This window comes from Prinia subflava, chromosome 13 (genome assembly GCF_021018805.1).
Source record: "Prinia subflava isolate CZ2003 ecotype Zambia chromosome 13, Cam_Psub_1.2, whole genome shotgun sequence".
NCBI lineage: Eukaryota > Metazoa > Chordata > Aves > Passeriformes > Cisticolidae > Prinia > Prinia subflava.
The window spans coordinates 5,171,095-5,190,239 of record NC_086259.1 but is presented as its reverse complement, the minus strand read 5'-3'; the positions used below and the strand labels follow the sequence as shown (position 1 = coordinate 5,190,239).

Below are 19,145 nucleotides of genomic sequence, written 5' to 3'. Positions count from 1 at the left end.
AAGGAAAAGAGCAGGAAAAGCTTACCTTTTGACCTCTGGTGTTTAGAAATGGGCCAATTTTGGGGAGAACAGTCCCCTCAGTGCTGGTCTTCTTCTTCACGTTGAGTAAGCTCGCCCTCCGGAAATTAGAGGAAAGCAGCTGAAAGGCAAAAAACCACAAAAACCAGCAAGAGCCTCAGAGATGTGCTTGTTCAGAAAGGCTTTTCTTGAACTAGCAGCAATGGTAAATAATTTGTGATAACAGCCACTAGGACAGTTCTGAAAGCCCTGGAAATTACTTGCTGAAATACTTGGCATCAGTAAATTAACAACAACACACATACTCCAACCACATGGTTGTGTCCCATTAGCTACTCTGTGATTTGATGTGACATGTTCGGACATTTGTGCTCTTTGGGCATTTGTTTGCTCTTCAGTTTCATTGGATTGGGGCAGTGACCTTTTCAGACAGTGGGGAGGAGCTCTCAGAACTCCCCTAACTCCATCCCTGCACACTCAAAACTCACAGCAGGGAGATAGCACTGCTGGCTGAGTCCAAGAGATGCAAGAAAGCAAAGCTGTACCAAGAGTGAGGTGCACAGGGATGTGTCCAAGTTTTAGTTCTCTCTGTTCATTAGCATTTGTTTTCTCTGTCTGGGCTCACAGACCCCTGCACAGAAGAAAACAGACGACTCTCCTTGACAGGGCCTCAGCAGTGGGGCATCTTCAGTCAAGGGAGCTCCCGACAGCCAAGGCACCTTTGTGGCCCTGACTCCGCTGCTGTCTGCAGGGCTGGATCTGTGCCCCACGCAGGAGATGAGAGACAACAGCTGGTTTGGAATCTCTTCTAGCTGGGACCAGCCGTGTCTCTCAAGGCTTTGGGCAGAGTTTGAGCTTCCCCCCACATGCCCAAGGGCAGCTTGGTGAGAGCAGCACAGGTGAGTGTCCAGCCTGACACAAGGAATTACTGTGACAAAGGGGACAGAAAGAAGCACCCGCTCAGGGCTTTGGCTTCACACTGGTTTAACTTGGCTCTGGTGGCACAGCCAGGCAAGACACTGCACTGTCCCTGAAGGAACACACGGTGTCCCCTACTGCACCAGGACAGCGCCCACCAACAGCAGCACTGCACAGAGAGGTGGGGATGGGGTCTGCAGCTGCACAGCGCTGCCGGACAACAGGCGGGGCAGGGAGAGGAGGGACAAGAGGGGAGTTCCCAGCATTAACACAGCCCCAGTGGGTACTCACACTAAGAGACTTCAGTCTCTCTCTGGACAAAGGACGAGGTGGTGGTGTCTTCTCTGGGAATCCAGAAGCCATTTTGGAGGATGTTGCAGATGGAGTGACAATGCCTCAACAAAACTGGAAAGAACAACAATAGGACTCTGAAAATCCAGAACCCAATTCATGGCACACTCAAGAGATATATTGGTGCTTAAATTGTAAAAATTTTACATTATTTGAAAGTAGCTAAGTGCTTGTTTGGCATAAGTAGCTAGTATTGTTAGGCCTCTAGCTGGGCTCTATTTGAACTTTATGGCTATGTTGTGCAATTCAAAGATGGATCATACTGAAACCTAGAGCTAAAAATCTGAACATCAATAATAGTTAGGACAGACAAAGCTGTTGCTTAAATATTACTTAAAAATAGCTAGAGCAGAACTCCTCTTCTTTAGGCTAAACAACCCCTTCCCTCTCAGCTGCCCCTCACAGGACTTGTGAGAGACTGGAATATTATGGCTAGTAGCTTGAATATTATAAAGAGCCTTGTTATAAAGAACTTTTTGCCCATTGTGACAAAATGTATACTAAAGAAGCTGCAATCACTGAAGCCCACCCTCCCCTGAAAATGCCTCCTGACTGGAACTTTGGACTATGAGTTAAGATGCCTAAGAGAACTTGAGACAAGATAAAGGTGACACTATTGTCCTGTTATCTCAGGGCTGGCGAGAAGTCAACACGGCTGACAGAGAAAAATGTATCCACACCAAAGCCAAACCCAGCAGCTGTCCTGAAATTCAGCTCTGGCTGGGTTCAGGGTGGGGAAGTCATAGCCACAGACTCGTCTGCTGAGGCCAGGTTTGCACACAAACCTCCCATCAAGAGAGGGGGAAGGAGGAAATTTTGGGGGTGTGGCGTAACCTCTGGTAAAAGGCAGTGGACACCCATCCTCCCTCCCACAAACTGGCTCAGCTCTAAAACCCCCCACCCCCAGAAGGCCACATCCAGGGGACATTCCCATGAGGGGCAGCTGAGGGGCTGTCATAACCCATCAAAGAGCTCCAAAGTGCCCCCAGAGCCATTCCTGAGCCTTGCACCAGATACTGCACGGGATGCAAAGTAACAACAGAGCTGAAAATCCAGAACTTAACTCATGGCAGACTCCAAGGATACACTGGTGCTAAAGATTTTATATTGTTTGAAAGCAGCAAGAGACAGAGTCAAACTTGCCCTGCCCCAGGGAGGTACCTGGGCAGTCCCACCTTGCCCAAATCTGTATTAATCCATTGGAGTCTTATGTTTTGTGAGACCTCACCTCAGAGAAGACCAGAAGAGGATTTAATGGTATGAGGATAGGATCCATGGAATGGTGATATTTTCTACTTAATCTATCTCTGTCCTTCTATCCCCCTCCCCACAACTCCACCACCCCTTTTTTATTCCTTTCTCTCTTCTTCACATTTACTGTTACATAGAATCCAGACTATTCACTTTGGCATATGATCTTGCTTGTGCCTTAATTCAGAAGCATTTCCCTAATAATTTGAATAACCACATCATAAAAACCCACTCAAACTTGAACAGAACTCATTCACCTTTCAGCAGTTTAAGTAATCACTAAAGGGCAAAACATGTAGACTAGTATATTTAGGAAATGCTGCATTTCTTCAGTAAAAAAAGAGCACAATCATTACAGCATATATTGTTCATCCACTCAACTGTACATGCCACTGAACTGCTGCACCACAAGACTGGCATTATCACATCCTGTATTTCCCTTTGGCATGCTTTTTCAGAGCACAGACGAGACAAAAACAAGGAGTTCAACTTCAGTCAATCTTTACCTTCAAAGGCAATTCAGGATTCTCTCGCAGAGACGAATTCTCCGCGAATTCAGGACTCACAGGGACCAATGCTCTGCGAGTTGAAGACTCACAGAGACCAGTACCCTGCAAGTTCACGACTGACTCACGGAGACCAGTACCCTGCGAGTGCAGGACTCGCTCGCAGGGACCAGTGCTCCGCGAAAAGTTCACTTGGCAATCGCCCAGTGTAGCCGCCTGCAGGCGCCCAGGCTGGAGCATCCAGTCCGGAGCGCGATCTCGGGCAACTGAGGCCGCACCGGGCAACCGAGAACGCAGCACCGCCACCGACGCCGTGGCCGCGTTCGCGGTTACCGGGCAACCGCGGAACCCTCGATTGTGAGGGCCGGGCCGGGCCGGGGGCGCTGGGCGGGCCTCGGCCCCCTCTCGATTCCGCCTCGGTTCCCCCTCTGTCCCCGTTCGGTCTCCCCTCGGTCCCGCCTTGTTCCTCCCTCGATTCCCCCTCGATCTCCCCTCGTTCCCTCCTAGGTCCCGCCTCGGTTTCCCCTCTGTCCCCGCTCGGTCTCCCCTCGGTCTCGCCCCTCTTCCCCCTCGATCCCGCCTCGCTCCCCGCTCGGTCCCTTCTGTTGCAGCCTTGGTGCCCCCTCGGGCCCCGGGCGGAGCGGGACGAATCCGCCCCGGGGCCCGGAACGTGACGGGCACGGCGGCAGCGCTCGGGATCGCCGGAGCCTCGCACCCAGCTCCGAGCTGCTCCTTCACAGCGGCAAAAACCCAGGCTCTCAACACTTGGTGTTCAGCGCAGAGCACACGTGGAATCAGCGAGCTGCAGGCCCTGCGCACTGACATTTACCTCTCCTTCTTCTCAGGGACACACAAGCAGCAGAAGTCATTTCCTGGTGTCATGGTTTACCACCTCATCAGCAGCCAGGAATTAGTGCTCCAGAAGACTGACATTATCACAGGCTGTATTTCTCTTTGGCATTCTCTTTCAGAACACAGATCTGCTAAAAGAAGAAAAAAAGTATAATATTTATTAACCTCTATCTTTGAATTTACTGCAAGACAGATTTTCAGTTGTATTCCCAGCATTGTAATAAAAACACACTAGAACCGTAATTGTTGCAAGTTTCCTATTTGCAGTAAACTCAAGTTTTTAATATTCTTTCCAAGTTTATCTGTAACGTACAGGTTCATCTATTCTAAAGAACTTAGGTTTGTTACATTATGTATAATATTAAACATACTCCTTCATACTGCTGAGCAATAGCAAAGATTGTTTGTGTCTTCAGCAGAACTGGTTTGTCTCAGTAAAAAGAAGTGAAAAGCTTTTCAAGTTAACCAGAATTTAAGAAGGTACTTTCGAAAACAAAGGAGAAAAAAAAGATCAACCTTATTAGTTTATGGTGTTTCCAAGTCTACTGCTCCGTGCAGCCTAAGGAGGCTGTAATGGAATAAGGGAAGAGAGGTCTTACAGACACGTTATCCCTAAGTGTGTGGAAAACCTTCCCACAGAATCCCTGCCTGGTGCTTCAAAGACCTGGTGACAGAAGAGCAACATAGGATTGAACTAAGACAGACAAATATCCAATTAAAGTCAAATTACAAGTTATTTTCAGAGGGGGCTGCAAATTGTATGCTGTTCACCATCCTGAGGGTTCACAGTGCCCTGCAGCATGGCTGAGCCATGAGATTTGTGGAGTAGAACGATAAAAAGTTGAAGCACCAACATTTCTTATGCACCTACATTGCATCACCAACTTGGCACCTTAAAAAGGGTTTTGCTCTTTTAATGGAAGTTTCTAGCTGGAATTGAAGGGGTTTTAACTGATGAGAAGCTCTGAGTAGAAACAAATATGCTTGCTGGGTACCTGTGGTGGGTAGGTACCTGATACCTGGCAGTGGAGGAATGTGCATGTACTAACACTCAGATCTCTGAAGTATTCATTACAGTCAAGAGCACATCCAACCACAATTTTATCTGGAATTTCAAAGCATGTATCTATAATGCCTCAGGACACTGAAGAGCACAGAGGGGGAAGCATGTCCAAGTGACTGGTAATGATTTCAGTGGGGAGGGAGGGAGAAAAGGACAATTTCTTGTGCAGAATCAGATCTATTCTTGGTTTGTCTGTGCATTTCAGAAGAAACTGCGAACCTCCTGAACAGTTGTCTGAACAACTGGTACATGAAACAAGTGTTTCTATTAAGCATTGTGGTTACTTGACAGACACAGGGATATTCCACAAGATTTCCTCTTAGTGATCTATTAAAAGCAGATCTAGAATGCTACTTGAGGTCATCTTCCAAGTGCTGACAAGACACTTAGATTCTGGAAACTTCTGCCGTTGAGGATATTAAGAAATATTCTGAGTGTGGTCATTCTAGTATTGAGGCAACTGAGATGGCTTTAGAAAACCTATGGAAAGAGATGAATTTCCTTCAAACATAGAGTAAGAACAGGGAATTTATCAGACTACACAGTTATGGACTACACAGAAAGAACCATAAAAGCTTTTTTATTAATTTGAGCAGTGAAGATGGTAGTGCACGGGTAAATTTCCCAGTTTAAGAAACACTGAATTTTTCAGCAGCTGGATAAGGATTGCTTCCTGCATTTGCCTCCTCCCCCCAACCTTCAAGCCAAAAAAGCACCTGTCAGCACACACTGACTATTCACCCAAATGATTTGAATATGTTAGTTAGTGGCTATATCCATGTACCTTGCAACTTTTACCATCCTTGGTCTCTTGTCTTTTATTTTTGACAGCAGTGCTTTCATTGTTTCACCAGTCTCAATAATGTCCTGAAAGAGATTAAAAAAAAAATATCCTTCAAGTTTGGAAGGAAAATCAGATTGTCAGTGGATCAAATTAGAGCATACCAACCTGGCAGTCCAGTAACGTAATTCATTGTTATTTTATATGTAAAATGTATTAATTTGAAAAGAAGAGAGAAAAAAATCCGTGTCATTCCACTCCTTCTTCGGTCGTTACTTACCTCTACTACTAACACATTCTGGAAGAGATTACATAGGGAAAGAAGAGACAGAAAAGACAAGAAAATACTTAAATGGCAATTTTCAACAAATTATACAGCACACTAAAGAAAATCACACTAAACCCCTCAGTTAGTTGCACTGATTTTCAAAGGAGATGTCATTTGAACTACTGACTTTGGTGATTTCTGAAGAGTCTTTCTGTAAGTATTTATGAAAGCTGAAAATAGGGTGGTAAAGGCACCCCTGTCAGGTCTATATATTGCTCCATGTACAGCACTAGTATTCTAGAGCCACCCTGCATGAGTCAGTTCAGAACGGTTCCGTTCTGGGGGTTCTGGGATAAAATGGAGAATAGGATCTTTGGGAGCACTCACTACTGATCATGTCAAGTTTCCACTGAGATCAGTGGGAATTATCCACTGTTTAAGAGCCAAGCATTTTAAATCAGTGTTAAGTGGCTGGAAGTATGCAGTATCAAAATCTTAATAAAGATGGATTTCCTCGAAAATACACAAGAACTGTTGTTTCCCTTTAAAAGCCACAGATACTAATTCATACCTTCCCATTTGGTGTAGACAGATCCTGTCCAACAAAATTGATTTTTTTTCTGCAGGTGAACCATTCTAGAAGGAGAAAGAAGAGATGTGAGTCACATAAAGCATGCCCAAAAGTGATATCCTGTATTGGTTTGAAAGGTGTGCTACTCTTGCTTTTTGCAAGAGGAGAGAGTTTGAGATCTGCCCCTGGCTTTGTCATGTTGAGTGTTCTGGTGTATGTTTATTCCAGTCTATGTATAATATCCACCCTTTGGGGCAGAAAAGTAAATCAGTTCCTTTTGAGTCATTTGAACAGAATGTATGCATACACTCAGTTTTTGTGGGGTTCTCATGCAAACTATGAGTATTTAGAATGCCAGTCTATGAAGAGAGTCAATTTTCCAGAGAAAAGAAAGTTCCTTACACAGTAGCTCTTTATTCTGACAAAATCCATGGTAACAGGCAGAGATTTTACCACCATTTTGATTTAGTGCTTTTATATGGTCCAGCAGATCAGCAAAGATATTATAGCCTCCTTTAAGGACACAGAGTGCAACAAGGTGATGACTTCTCATGTCTTGCATGATATCTCTAGCCAAATGTTCTGTCCTGGGAGAAAAAAAAAAAAGGAAATTCTGGAAAGTGTTCTGTGTGTCATAGTTGTTTGTCCATATATTAAGCAATGTTCAAGTAAAAATAGTGATCTTGCTGTTAGGTTTTTATAACTAGCAAATTGTGACCACAGCAGTCATAGGAAAGTTAGTTACGTATTTGCACAGCACAAGCCGATTTAATCCACAAACCTAAATATTGCAGGATAGGTGGGCTTAAAGATCTTTGAGGGAACATGGAATTTTAACTGGGCTTGTAGAGGAAACGTCTCCATAAACCCCTCTTGTACCAGCCTTTAGGACAGGAGTGTTAGGGCTGCAGGGTTTCCATGTTTCAAGGACTGCACAGGCCAGGACCTCAAGTCTTTTCATTTGGAGGGACAAAAACTGGCATCACTATCCCTATTCTTTTCTGTTTACCCTGATACCTGTCCAGGATGAGTCCATGAGGAACGAAGACTCTTTCTAAATCTTCTTCGTAATGCTTAGGAACGCAAAACAGATTTTTGTTGTAGCCGCTTTCCTCATCTCTTAGCTGCAAGGAAAAGGGAAGTAAGTCTAAAACTAGCAACAAAACCATACAAGAAAAAGCTCCCAGTCTCTGATAGTATGAAGAAAAAGATTCGTCCCCCCCCGCCCCAATAATGCGCCAAAATAAAAATAGTGCTGAGAGCTTTTGATCTTTCTGCTAGAACAGTTCACAATCTGATAACTCAGGAGCTGGTGGCTGAGCTGTATATGGATAACGAGTACTTTGCCCCAGTACTTGGCCATCGTCAACTCATTAAAAAAACCACACAAAACAATAACAAGCTACCCTCTTGTTCCATTTGCCCTTCTGCAGAGTTCAGTAGCTTGTTTGTGTGGTAGACAAGTGAAAATTAAAATGTAAGGCACTGAGACTGGGATTAGAGGTCAGCATGTGTCTTTGGCATGCTGCTCTATCTTGACCATCCTTTTCCACGGTGTGAGAGAAAACTAGCATTTTTAAAAACCTAATGAAAGGTTTTAAACCAGAACTTTAAGGATTGCATCAGTCTGAGCACCACAGCAGGCTGCCTTACAAGCTCATTAAAGCCTTTGCATTGTGGCATATGCTGAATAATACAGTGATGGCCGATAATAATAAAGCTATATACTTTGGTATATAAAACTATCATACTTTGGGTACGATAGTTTAGTAGATTATAGCCATAATCTACTAAACTATCATACCAAATCACTAATTTTTTAAATCATGAGTTTATAACTTGAGGAATTAGTTGTTTGATTTAGTTTCAGTCTCATCTGTTGTTCAGTTACTGATGTAGGTTTCTGAGTTTAAGTGGAAAAAACAACAAAATGAACCACAGCAATTTTGTACAGTAGAGAAATTCGTAACTATTGTTTCATCAGCACAGAATGAAAGAATCTAAATAGTGGTATTTGACATTAAAGTCAAATAATGTCATGCATCTGTAGGAAAGAGTCTATCAAGATGCCTCTGCTCTGAAAGCCATCTTTTCTGCCAAGTAAATACAAGAACCAAAGCCTTTCATTAGTCAGTATTTCGAATGTTCTGCTATTTTTGCTGAAGCTGACCTTTCCCCCCAGCCAAAGCTCCCTTCAGGCAAATAACCAACACAAGGACGTTATGCCTCCTTACCTGCAGTCCACCAGCCATAATCCCCCTCTATGCTCCTGCAGAGTGAGTTGGTGTTACTGCTGCAGTTTGGCTTGCTCTGTTTTCATCTTCCAGTCAGATCATGCCTTGCTTCTAACAGGTCGAAACTGCCATCTTTCCTGCAGGAAGCATTACTTCCTTCTGCTAATGCACTGACAGCACAGTCCCAGGTTCTCACCTAATCAGAATAATCAGGAAGAAAATGGGCTTGAGCCCTGGTGTAACCAGTGAGAGTAGAGAATGTGGGGAATGAGGGAGATGCAGAAGGGAAGCTCAGGAATCAAATTAATGGGAAGGACTAGGTAGAATAGGGTTTTTTTTAACTGAAAACATACATCAGATACTTGGTTGTAGGAGGTGGTAAATCAGTGGTGTATGTGTAAAAGGTAAGTTTGTATACCATCTTCTTAGACAGTGTTTGATTATACAATCCATTGTAGAAAAAGTCCATGTCTTACTAAAATTCATGTTATAACTTGCTGTCAGAAAATGTCAGTCAGAGATAAGGCAGAATAAACAAAGCATCTTTTTTAAAAGGACCTTGAAGGAGAGATCTGCAGCTGTTGAGATGTGGTGAACCCTGTCACTCTCACAGGTCATCCTTTCCTAAAACAAGAGGGTGATAGTTCCAGTAACGTGCTTCACCTCATTTAAAATCAAATCATGCTGACATTCACTGTAGTCTGATTAGTCTACCAAACTGCATTATTATCTGATATTAACAGGAAAGTCCGAAATGTCTAAAAATTAATCCTACTTGCAAAATGAGCTAAAACCAGCTTGCATGCAACATATTACAGAATGTTCTTACTGGAGGGGGTACATTGCATTAATGCAACTAGTTTAGTGTTCTCTTGGTGAGGTGTCGCAGTCCGCGTGCGTGCTCTCGGTGTCCAGGACGCACAGCGGCAAGGGGGCGCGACGCTTCCCCCCTGGGGAGTTTGTGGCTCCTCACCTGGGGACTCTGATGCTCTCAGTGGTCGCTTTCTGGGGCGCAGAAATGAGGCAGAGAACGAGAGGGATTCTTGGGGGTGAACTCAGGAGGTTTACTGAAAGTATTGACAACTGAAAAGCGAAGCTCCGAGAACTGAACTCCAAAAACTAAAAATCCCAAGAACCCCGAGCAGGACTCTGGCAGTGGGCTTTATAGAAGGGGTGGCACAAAGCAGACAACCAATGAGGGTACACCTAGGGAGGAGTCTAAAGCAGGAAATACAGAACTCAATCCAATGGGGATAACAAAGGGAGGGGAACAATGCAGAACAGCTAATGATACATCAAGCAAAGAGAGATTGGCAGGGAAGGATCTAGAAACAGGGGAAGGGATACAAGGGATTGAAAACTGGGAAAGGAGGAGATTAGGGAAGGGATAAATGTTTGAGGGCCAATGGGGAAACTTCTAGGGAGTGGCCAGCTAACAGGCAAAGGAATTGACATATAACAGTATGCATATCAATTAAGGTACAGAACCTAAGAATGGAACAAACCAATACAAACGAAGGACTGTGCCTGTCTCAAAGAATGGGGGAGGGCAGGTTCAGGGGAGACAAACGTCATATTTAATACACAAATGAAATAAAAGGCTGGCTAAGAAACACAAACTGGAACCCACACCCCCACAGTGAGGGAGCACAGTAGCTAATAAAAGGAGATTTTTGTGGTTTCTTTGTAGTGTCACGGTTGCTCTTCAGGTGACACTTGGGGTAATTTAGAAAATCTGTTCCAGTGCATTAACGGGCATAGCCACAACCTTAAGTGACATGAAATAGTAGTTCTGTTTGGGAACTGTTAGTGCCTTGAGGCTACCTGACCCCTATTTGCTGTAGTCAGCAGGACCTGCCTTCCATCAGTTCCCTGCTGTATTTCCTAGACACCTGTGAGCTCCGTATCCTGAGAAAAGCCTTGCTTTTCTAACTCCCAGTGGAAGGTGGCCCTCTCTAGCTGACACATTTATTGGTTGACTCTCATGCAGTTTTCCACATTTAAACAGAATTAGCGTAGTTTTGCTAAAATCAACACCATGAATGCAACTACCTGTTTGAAGCGTCTTTCTAATCAAGGCACTCATTATTGGCACTACTCTCAGTTTACCATTTGCAGCAGTCAAACTGAGCAGAGTGTCTGAAATTATAGTGAAGAAATAAATACTGTATGTGTATTTGATATGATCTGTAGCTCCCAGCTTAGCTGTGTCCAGTTTCAAAATGCCCTGTTCTCACTCTTATGGAAAATTCTTTGTCATCTCTGTATAGGGAAACCTTGACTACAGATTACTCCTCCTTGGCAGCCTACTCTCTGAACAGGCCACTTGAAAATATTCTCACATGTAATAGATTTGCTTTGATTCTGGATATTAGAAGGCCACCTTTGCTGTTTACATTTTATAACCCCCTCAAGTTTTCACTTCAGGCAAGTTGGATTCCATATTACTCACATTTCTACAAACTGTACATTGGAGCTTGCAAAGCTTTGTGTCACCTTTAGGCACTGAACTCTTAGATCTGACCTGAAATGGGCCCAGTTCGAAAGCCCTGTTTAATTCTGTTTCACAAAAGGGCTGTAGAAAATCCCTCTCACTGACTTTTGTGTTTTGGCTGCATGGGGAATATTTGCTGAGTGACAAATGAGCAATGACTTTATTGATTAAAGCCCATATTTACTCTTTCATTAAAATTTAAGCTGGTTCTCTGCCTACTCTATTTGAAAACTGCTTCCCAGATCATATTTGTTCAAATGAGTTTAGGCTTCTCAGGAAATTCCACAGAACCACGATAGTAACCACACACCACACTCACCTGGCAAGTACTTGAAACAGCAATAAACGTGTTAGTGGCATCACTTAGTAATTTACATTATGAAAATTAATGCTACAATGAATGTTTTTGTTGTCCCGTTCTGAAGAAAAAAGTATTCACAGGTAAAAATGTTCATGCTATAACAGCTGTTTGTCATTGCTGAATAATGAAAATAGAATGTAGCCAGCAGGCATCCTTGGATGGCTTCTCTGTTGTAAATTATGTGATCATGCACCCATAGGAAAGAACAAAAAAGTTTAGGTGTGTATGTATTTGTTCCATACGGGAATCCCAAGTGCATCTTTTTAAAATGAAGTGCTCTGAGGAAACGAAATCAGGTTTCAATCTCTTGCCCTGCTCTAGATAATAGGATGCTGAAAGAGCCAGTAAGTGTAGCCCACACAAACAGATTGGAAATAAACTAGATCAGCACTGATAGCTTGGTAAAAACAGCCAGTCAATACACAACAACACTGCTCCTGGCCCTGCATCTATTCCCAGAACTATTGAATCACTAGCAGCTTTTCTCAGGACATGATTTTGCTGTTCCCGTACCTGAGTTTGTTAAACAGGTTTACGTTCTGTTACAGTTTGGAGTGGCCGGCCGTGAGAGCGCTGCGATCATTCTCAGGGTCCTCCAGAAGCCCTGTGTAAACGCTGCTGAAGCCCTGGGGGCCCTCGCAGTTGGTTCCTCTGGCTCGGCAGCCGAGGCTGGGCCGGAGGCGCTGCGGGCCGCGCTCCGTGCCCGCCCTGCGGAGCGGGCCCGGGCCGGGCCGCGAGGGGGCAGCGCCGGCCAAGGCAGCGCGGGCCGGGCGGGCCGAGCGCCGCGGGACCCGCCCGCAGCCGGGGAGGGGCTCTGCTGCCCCAGAGGTGCTGGCACTGCCCGGCTCCCCGGGGAATGGGCACGGCCTGAGGCTGCCCGAGCTCCAGGAGCCTTTGGGCAGCGCTGCCAGGGGTGCACAGGGGGGATTGTTGGGGGTCTAGGCAGGGACAGGGGCTGCGCTGGGTGATCACACGGAGAAGGATGGCAGGGAGTGTTTCCAAGGAAGGGGCTGTAGTGGCAGGACATGAGCTCAGCTGGTTGGGAGATGGTGTTAATAATGCTAGGGCTGTGGGTTTGGACCCTGTACGGGCCATTCACTTCAGAGCTGGACTTGCTGATCTTTGTGGGTCCCTTCCAAGTCAGAATATTCTGGGATGCTGTGGGGGAATGGATTCCTACTGACAGAGCGTAGGTTTAGGTGAGATATTGGGAAGAAATTCCTGACAACGAAGGTTGGTGAGGCCCTGGCACAGGGTGCCCAGAGCAGCTGTGGCTGCCCCTGGATCCCTGGCAGTGTCCAAGGCCAGGTTGGACACTGGGGCTGGGAGCGGCCTGGGACAGTGGAAGGTGTCCCTGCCATGGCAGGGGGTGGAACGAGATGAGCTTTAAGGCCCCTTCCAACTTCAACCATTCCATAATTCTGTGATGCTGTCGTCCCGTGGGTCCCTTCCAGCTCCAAATATTCTGTGATTCTGTGGAATATTTCCAGCAGTTACACTTGTGTAATTGTGGGTTACAGGAACACTGCTCTCTGATCTGCGCCACTGAAGACCTGACCCATGGGCTCCAAGTTCCGAGTGGCTGCTGAAACCTGAAATTAAAACTTAGCACTTGTATTCTGTGCCTGATGGGTTATTTGGCAAACTGATCTCTACATTTTGCAATGGCTCGACTTCAGTAATCCCATGGCCATCCTAAATCTGCTTTTTTGCTTGGCACTTTGAATTCCTAGCTAAGACCAGATGCTTAATTGGTTTGCAAGAAATGTTTGGAAAAACCACACTGCACATTCCATGGTAAACATTTCATGTTTACAGTTAAAGACTAGAAGCAATTACACAAATTTCAACCTCTTTATGTACTCCTTTCGACTGTGTAGCTTTTAAATGTAGAAACTGTCATGAATATGAACCTTCCTACTTTGATAATCTATTTTCTGTCTGGCTTGAGATTTTATTTTACTGAAATAGAAAAGTAAATATCAATCTCATTCAGTATTGGATATTTATAAATGTTATCCATGAAAATGTTTTGGTTTTACAACTCATCTGATAAGCCAAACAAACCATCAATAGTGCCAGGAAACAGAGGCTGGTGGATGTCAGAAGTGTAGAAGATTACCTAGATTTAAAATTCAAATAATTCTTGAAAATATCCTGACACCAGTTCAGAAGTAGATGAGTAATAAATTCTGCAAGCTCAGCAATTCTGATGGCCAACGTGGGGGAAAAGTGCAGTATTCATTAACAAAGTCTTTGAGACCCTAACAGAAATGGGGGAGTTTGTAGGAAACCTTTATAGACCTTTTGCTACATTTGGTTTGTAGATAGGAGAAATGTTTCAGTCTCCTGGACTATCTATGTTGGAAAGTCATTTTGAGGGAGGATCTCATTAGGACTGGGGCAACAGAGCAGAGACAAGGATTCAGGACTTGTGGATTGTGTTCCCAGCTCAGACACAGTTTATTTACTGTATGTCCATGGCCAATTTCTTTTCCTGACTGCTCCTGTTGTACCTCTGACCTCCCTCTGTGCCTGCTTTCCCCCTCTGCCTCTTGTAACCAGCTGAGCTCAGTGTTTGAGTCTCCTCTGCCCTGGGCTGAGGGGTCCTGGTCAGTTTTGGGGACGTGCCTTCCAAGAAGCCCCCTTGATGTCCTCACTGGTGGTCAGAGGCATGATTTGATAAGAGGCTGTGACCTGTGTCCTTGCATGTGAAGCTCCAGGTGTTGCAGTCTGATGTGTCTGGGAGCCCACAGGAGCTGCTCCGTGCCTGCCCTGCTGGGCAGTGTCTGATCCCGTTCCCCAGCCCCCAGCAGCTGGATGGGTTGTTTCACCCTGGGAGCAATGGGTGGTCTGGGAAGCAGCCTGCTCTGCTCTGCTCTTGGGGAGCTGGACTCATCTCCACTGCTGAGATCTTTAATAAAAATATTTGTTCAACAATGGCTTTATCTGAGTGTGTGATCACAGCTGTTTTATTTTAGCAACCTAACAGCAATAACAATAAAATCCATATTTCTCCTTGGATATTTATTTTCCTGAATTCATTCTCAGTGTGGTGAAAGAATTCGGTGTGAATTGCTGAGTTAAAATAGAACTGCTTGCAGTGGATTTCAGATTGCTTGTATGACCTTAGTATGATTCTTCAATTACTTGAGACATTAAACCAGTGTAGAAAGACATACCACAGAGAGTCCTTGTTCTGAAATATTGTAAAACTCTTCTTCATAATCACTATTTTTAATTATTAACATGGTTCTATTCTGCAAAGCCATGTTTGACTCTTAGCAGAGCTAAGTGCCATCTTCCCATAGCAGCATGTAAGAAAAATGTGGACTATCCATTTTAGTAAGATAAAACAATCCCTCTTCCAATACCATGCAGCTGCTGCCTTCAGCTGATGACAGCTCATCTGTAAATCTCAGTTTTATAAACCCATCTATTTCAGTGCTACCAGTGCCTTCTGTTGAGATGTTCACTATTGACAATGACACTTTTGTAGGAACTGGTTTAGAGAGATCTTCCTGCTGCTGCTTCTGTTCCTTACAGGCCCTGGGTGTGGAGCCCAGCCCATGGCATTGGCTGTGCAGGCTTGCCCACAATGTGAAAGCCAGCCCAGTCCAGCTTCCTCAGCCAGTGGAGGGAGCAAAGAGACATTTTCTGGTACTGATTCTTCAGTTTCCAATTCCTTTGTCAGACACCAACGATCTATTTTCAACACAGATACTTTTTATACCCACTGGAGATAATAAAAAGCCCTTCCTTAACTGAAATGAAGGGATTATGCCCTGAATACCCATTTCTGTTGGAGTTCTCTGCAGCAAAATGTCCAGAAATTCAGAGCCGTTCAGCACATTTTTATCCTGTATATTTACCCAAACTCACGTAATTGCTTTTCTTCAGTCTCAGACTGAAGAGACTCTCTGTGTCTCAGACTGGCAGATTTTATATCTTCTTAACACACGTATTTTGCTAACTTCAACTGAAGCATGGCTGCTTCATGGCAATTGACAGCTGCCACTGAAACAGGACAGGAAACTGAAAAGATGATGGAGTCTTCTTATGTTTGTCTTTGGATTACTCTCAAGTAAATCCTCCAGTGTTAATAAATAATACAGATTTCTCATGAAGCCTCCTTAGGCAAATTTTTATAAAAGCAATCATTCTGAAAAAGAGCAAGTTTTCAGCACTGATATTTCTGACACCAACTTACTTGTCCTTTCAAAAATATTTTGTTAGTATTTAGAAAAGGTGCAAACCCCAATCCTCATTGTAATGCATGTCTTTGTCTCTGCTTTCCTTCTGAAGCCATCATTTTAATTTGGTATAGGGGCAAGTGTTGTTTATGTAAAATATAGAAAGGGGTACAATTTAAATTTCCTGCCACACACAGTCATATGGGAAATATGGATTTATCCTATGCAGAACCATGCATTTAACATGGGACTACATATGGAGTATTTGCTAGAAGCCATCTCATTGATGTCAGTTAGGTTTTTAAGGGATTTAAGCAAATTAGAGCTCACCTCTCAGCATTTCTGAATTCCTTAGCCTTCCACTGACAGCCAGCTCCTGTTCTCCAGCCAGTATGCCCCAGGTTTTCAGGCCAAAGTGTTGGAATTACTTGTGTATCACCTTTACTCTGACCACAGTTTGAAAAATGAGTATGTAGTTTTGTGGTTACGCAGAGAGAAGTAGATTACTGAAAAGATCCTTAATGAAACACATTGTTTCATGGTTCCCTTATGCCATATAATGGTGTTGATCTGTGAGAAAAGTAATAAAACTCTGATCTGAAGGGTTGAAAATTAATGTAGTTCTACTGTAGTTAATCTACATCTACTTTAAAGTGTGTATTCACTGATAGTTAAACTTATGCAATAGTCTGTTTAAAGAGTAGAATTAATATTATCCAAATTTTTACTGTCAAATGATACTACAATTTAAGATCTAATACTTAAGTCTTGTGCTTGTGTATGTCAAATTCTTTTGCTTGGAAAAGATTTATAAAACCCACTTTTTAAATTTATAAACAGTCTTGTTTCATCTAAAAATGTTTATCCCATTTTCCATTCTGAGATACTGCTGTACTTGCACTGCTCTCATGTGCCCCAAACTCAGCAAAATTAATTCCCTGTTCACTCTCATAGTGCCAGCGAGTGTGTTCTTCAATGAGAACAAGTTGGGTTTGTTTCCAGCTCTCCTTGGGGCACCTTGGCCCAGAGCACAGACCTTGTGTGTCACCAAAAGGGTCTTCCAGGCCCATTAATCAGAGCCACGTAAGCTCTCACAGCACAGCGGACACAGCCACTGGCTCTCTCTCTGTTCAGCTCTTCACAAGAGCAGCTCATAATGAAGCTAAAAACCGTGGGTGAACATTAATGAAGGCAATTCATTCTTCACTCCTTATCTAGTCTTTTCCACAGTTCATTTGAGCCTGTGCCAAAAGTGACATAAAACTAATAACTCAGAGGGAGCACCCTTACGTAACGCTGTGCCATGGCCTCATGTGACATGGCCATGCACTTGTCCTTGTGCATTGCTGCTGCTGTGAACGTGCATTTCAGAAAGGGCCATGCTGCACTGGCTGGAAAAATCTGACTTTGCAGAGGATGTGATGCAGCAGTAATGGAAGAGAAACCAGGATGGGAAGCTGTGGGGTCAGATGCTGGCTGAAGATCACTCAGTCTGTCCACAAATCTAAAAATGCAGCACTGTGTGGTAAAGCTGGAAAATCTTTAATATCTTGGATTTTAAGAAAAGAAGAAACTTAAAGTCATGGAAGACAGCTGGGATAATTTTGGTCATTTTTAGACATGTTAAATTTTCGTTGTAGCAATTATTCTTTTAATTATCTTTTTAAACAGCTTCCATTGTAAAACATCATCCACCATGACTGGCTTTCAAAAATGCCTTTTAATCAGTAGGGGTCCAATTTGGGAAAACACAGAACTCTGCATTGAGGACTATCCCTCTTGAAGGCAGCTGAAACTTCAGGCCTGTGCCAAGGTTTTAGTCCAGCTTCACGTATGGTGCAGAAGAAGCTGGAATGATTGAGGCATAGAGTAAACTGGAGCTGAAAACCCCTCATATGCAGCTTTGCTGCCTCTCATCTCCTAACAGGATGTGTGTGAGAGTGGCAGAAGGGAGACCTGTCCAGGTGTCATAGCCAGAAACTGGGACATTGAGAACTTCCCTTTTCTAGTTCAAAAAATTCCACAGACATGCTGTCAGTAAGAGGCTGTAACAGCAGAGTTTTTGTACAGATAATATGGTGTGTATGGTCAGTCTGCCCAGGAAAAACAAGGAATGTCTTAAAAGAAAAATAAGTTTTGGACAGCTAGGGGGTATAATAGTCCTGTCACAGCTGTGTCAATGGGCTCAAAGGCTTTGTGACTTAAAACACACAGTATGTTATTATGTTTAAGTGTATTAAAAAAAACCCCCATCATCTCAAGCTGTGTCTTCTGTCTGGAAGCTAGAAAAGGTTGAGCAATAGGGTGCCAGGGAGCAGCAGGAGACAACTGCTGCCTAAAGGAGACAAGCAGGGTAACACAGGCTGAGGGGAGCAAAAGAGGTCTAGGGAAGGAACTGGGATCAACCAGGAGTCCAGATCACCAGGAAGGGTCATGGGGATGCCACAGGTCAAGCTCAAGCTGGGAAGTCAATCCACAGATCAGGTCCGGTGCTCAACAGGCCTGTCCACAGCAACAAGACAGATTCCTCCAAGCTGGGGCCAGGTGCACATGGACAGGGCTCTGACAAGGATGGGAGGCCAGTCCTGAGTTTGAAAGGAGCTGCTGCACCCCATGTGAGCTGGCCATGGCCAGTGAGGCTGATGGGGCACACAGGGGACTCAACTGCAGCAGGTTTTCTCTTTAAAGGAGCCCTGAAGAGTCAGTCTTAGAGTCAACCAGAAGTGAAAATCACAAATAAACCACTGATAGCTTTTAACATAATATTTGTGCGTGTCTGAAAGACTGAAAAAATAGCAGAAATTTTATTTACCAAGAGAGTCATGAGATCACACAAGATTTGTTCAAGCCATAGAGGAAATAGTAATTCCCTAACACTGACATCTGACATTAACTGTTCAGGTTTAGCACTGAGGCAGTGAGGTAATTAACAATCTTGATTTGTTTCCATCAAATACTTCCACAGTTATGTATCTTCAGAGGAAGTGAGGAGATAAATGCCATGAAGTAGCACAGGGCAGCTGGTTTGGATCCTTGTCCCCATGTATGCTGGAAGAGCATTCAAGCAATAATTCTTGTGGAGGCATCTTCAGACAGGCCATCATCATAGAGCCAACAGAAAGCAGATATAGCTCTCAAATATGTGGAATACTTACCTCCCAAGCATTGTCAGGTCATTTGTATTTCTATATGGACTTTTTTTTTCAGAAAGAAATTAAAAATATCAACTTAATCTTTCATTTCCATGTTTTTCCCTGCTAACTTGGATTATGACAGGTCTTTTA

General features: G+C 44.0%; 2 protein-coding genes across 2 annotated transcripts in view; both read right to left on the bottom strand.

The window, feature by feature from the left end:
• The window catches only part of LOC134557807 (hydrocephalus-inducing protein homolog), a 76,317-nt gene extending 74,968 nt beyond the window's left edge, over positions 1 to 1,349 (bottom strand). Inside the window, exons 1-2 of the mRNA XM_063411072.1 lie at positions 1,228 to 1,349; positions 26 to 139 (exon numbers count right to left, since the gene is read on the bottom strand). Coding sequence (XP_063267142.1) covers positions 26 to 139; positions 1,228 to 1,299 — 186 coding nt within the window. The 5' untranslated portion in view covers positions 1,300 to 1,349. The remainder of the gene's footprint in view (positions 1 to 25; positions 140 to 1,227) is intronic.
• A 4,284-nt stretch (positions 1,350 to 5,633) lies between these two features.
• Positions 5,634 to 7,976, bottom strand: LOC134557541 (hypoxanthine-guanine phosphoribosyltransferase-like). Its single transcript, XM_063410647.1, is given in 7 exon segments — positions 5,634 to 5,826; positions 6,021 to 6,038; positions 6,580 to 6,624; positions 6,627 to 6,644; positions 6,982 to 7,029; positions 7,031 to 7,166; positions 7,597 to 7,976. Coding segments are annotated over 7 exon segments (525 nt in total). The 5' UTR covers positions 7,749 to 7,976; the 3' UTR covers positions 5,634 to 5,718.
• Positions 7,977 to 19,145: the final 11,169 nt, after the last annotated feature.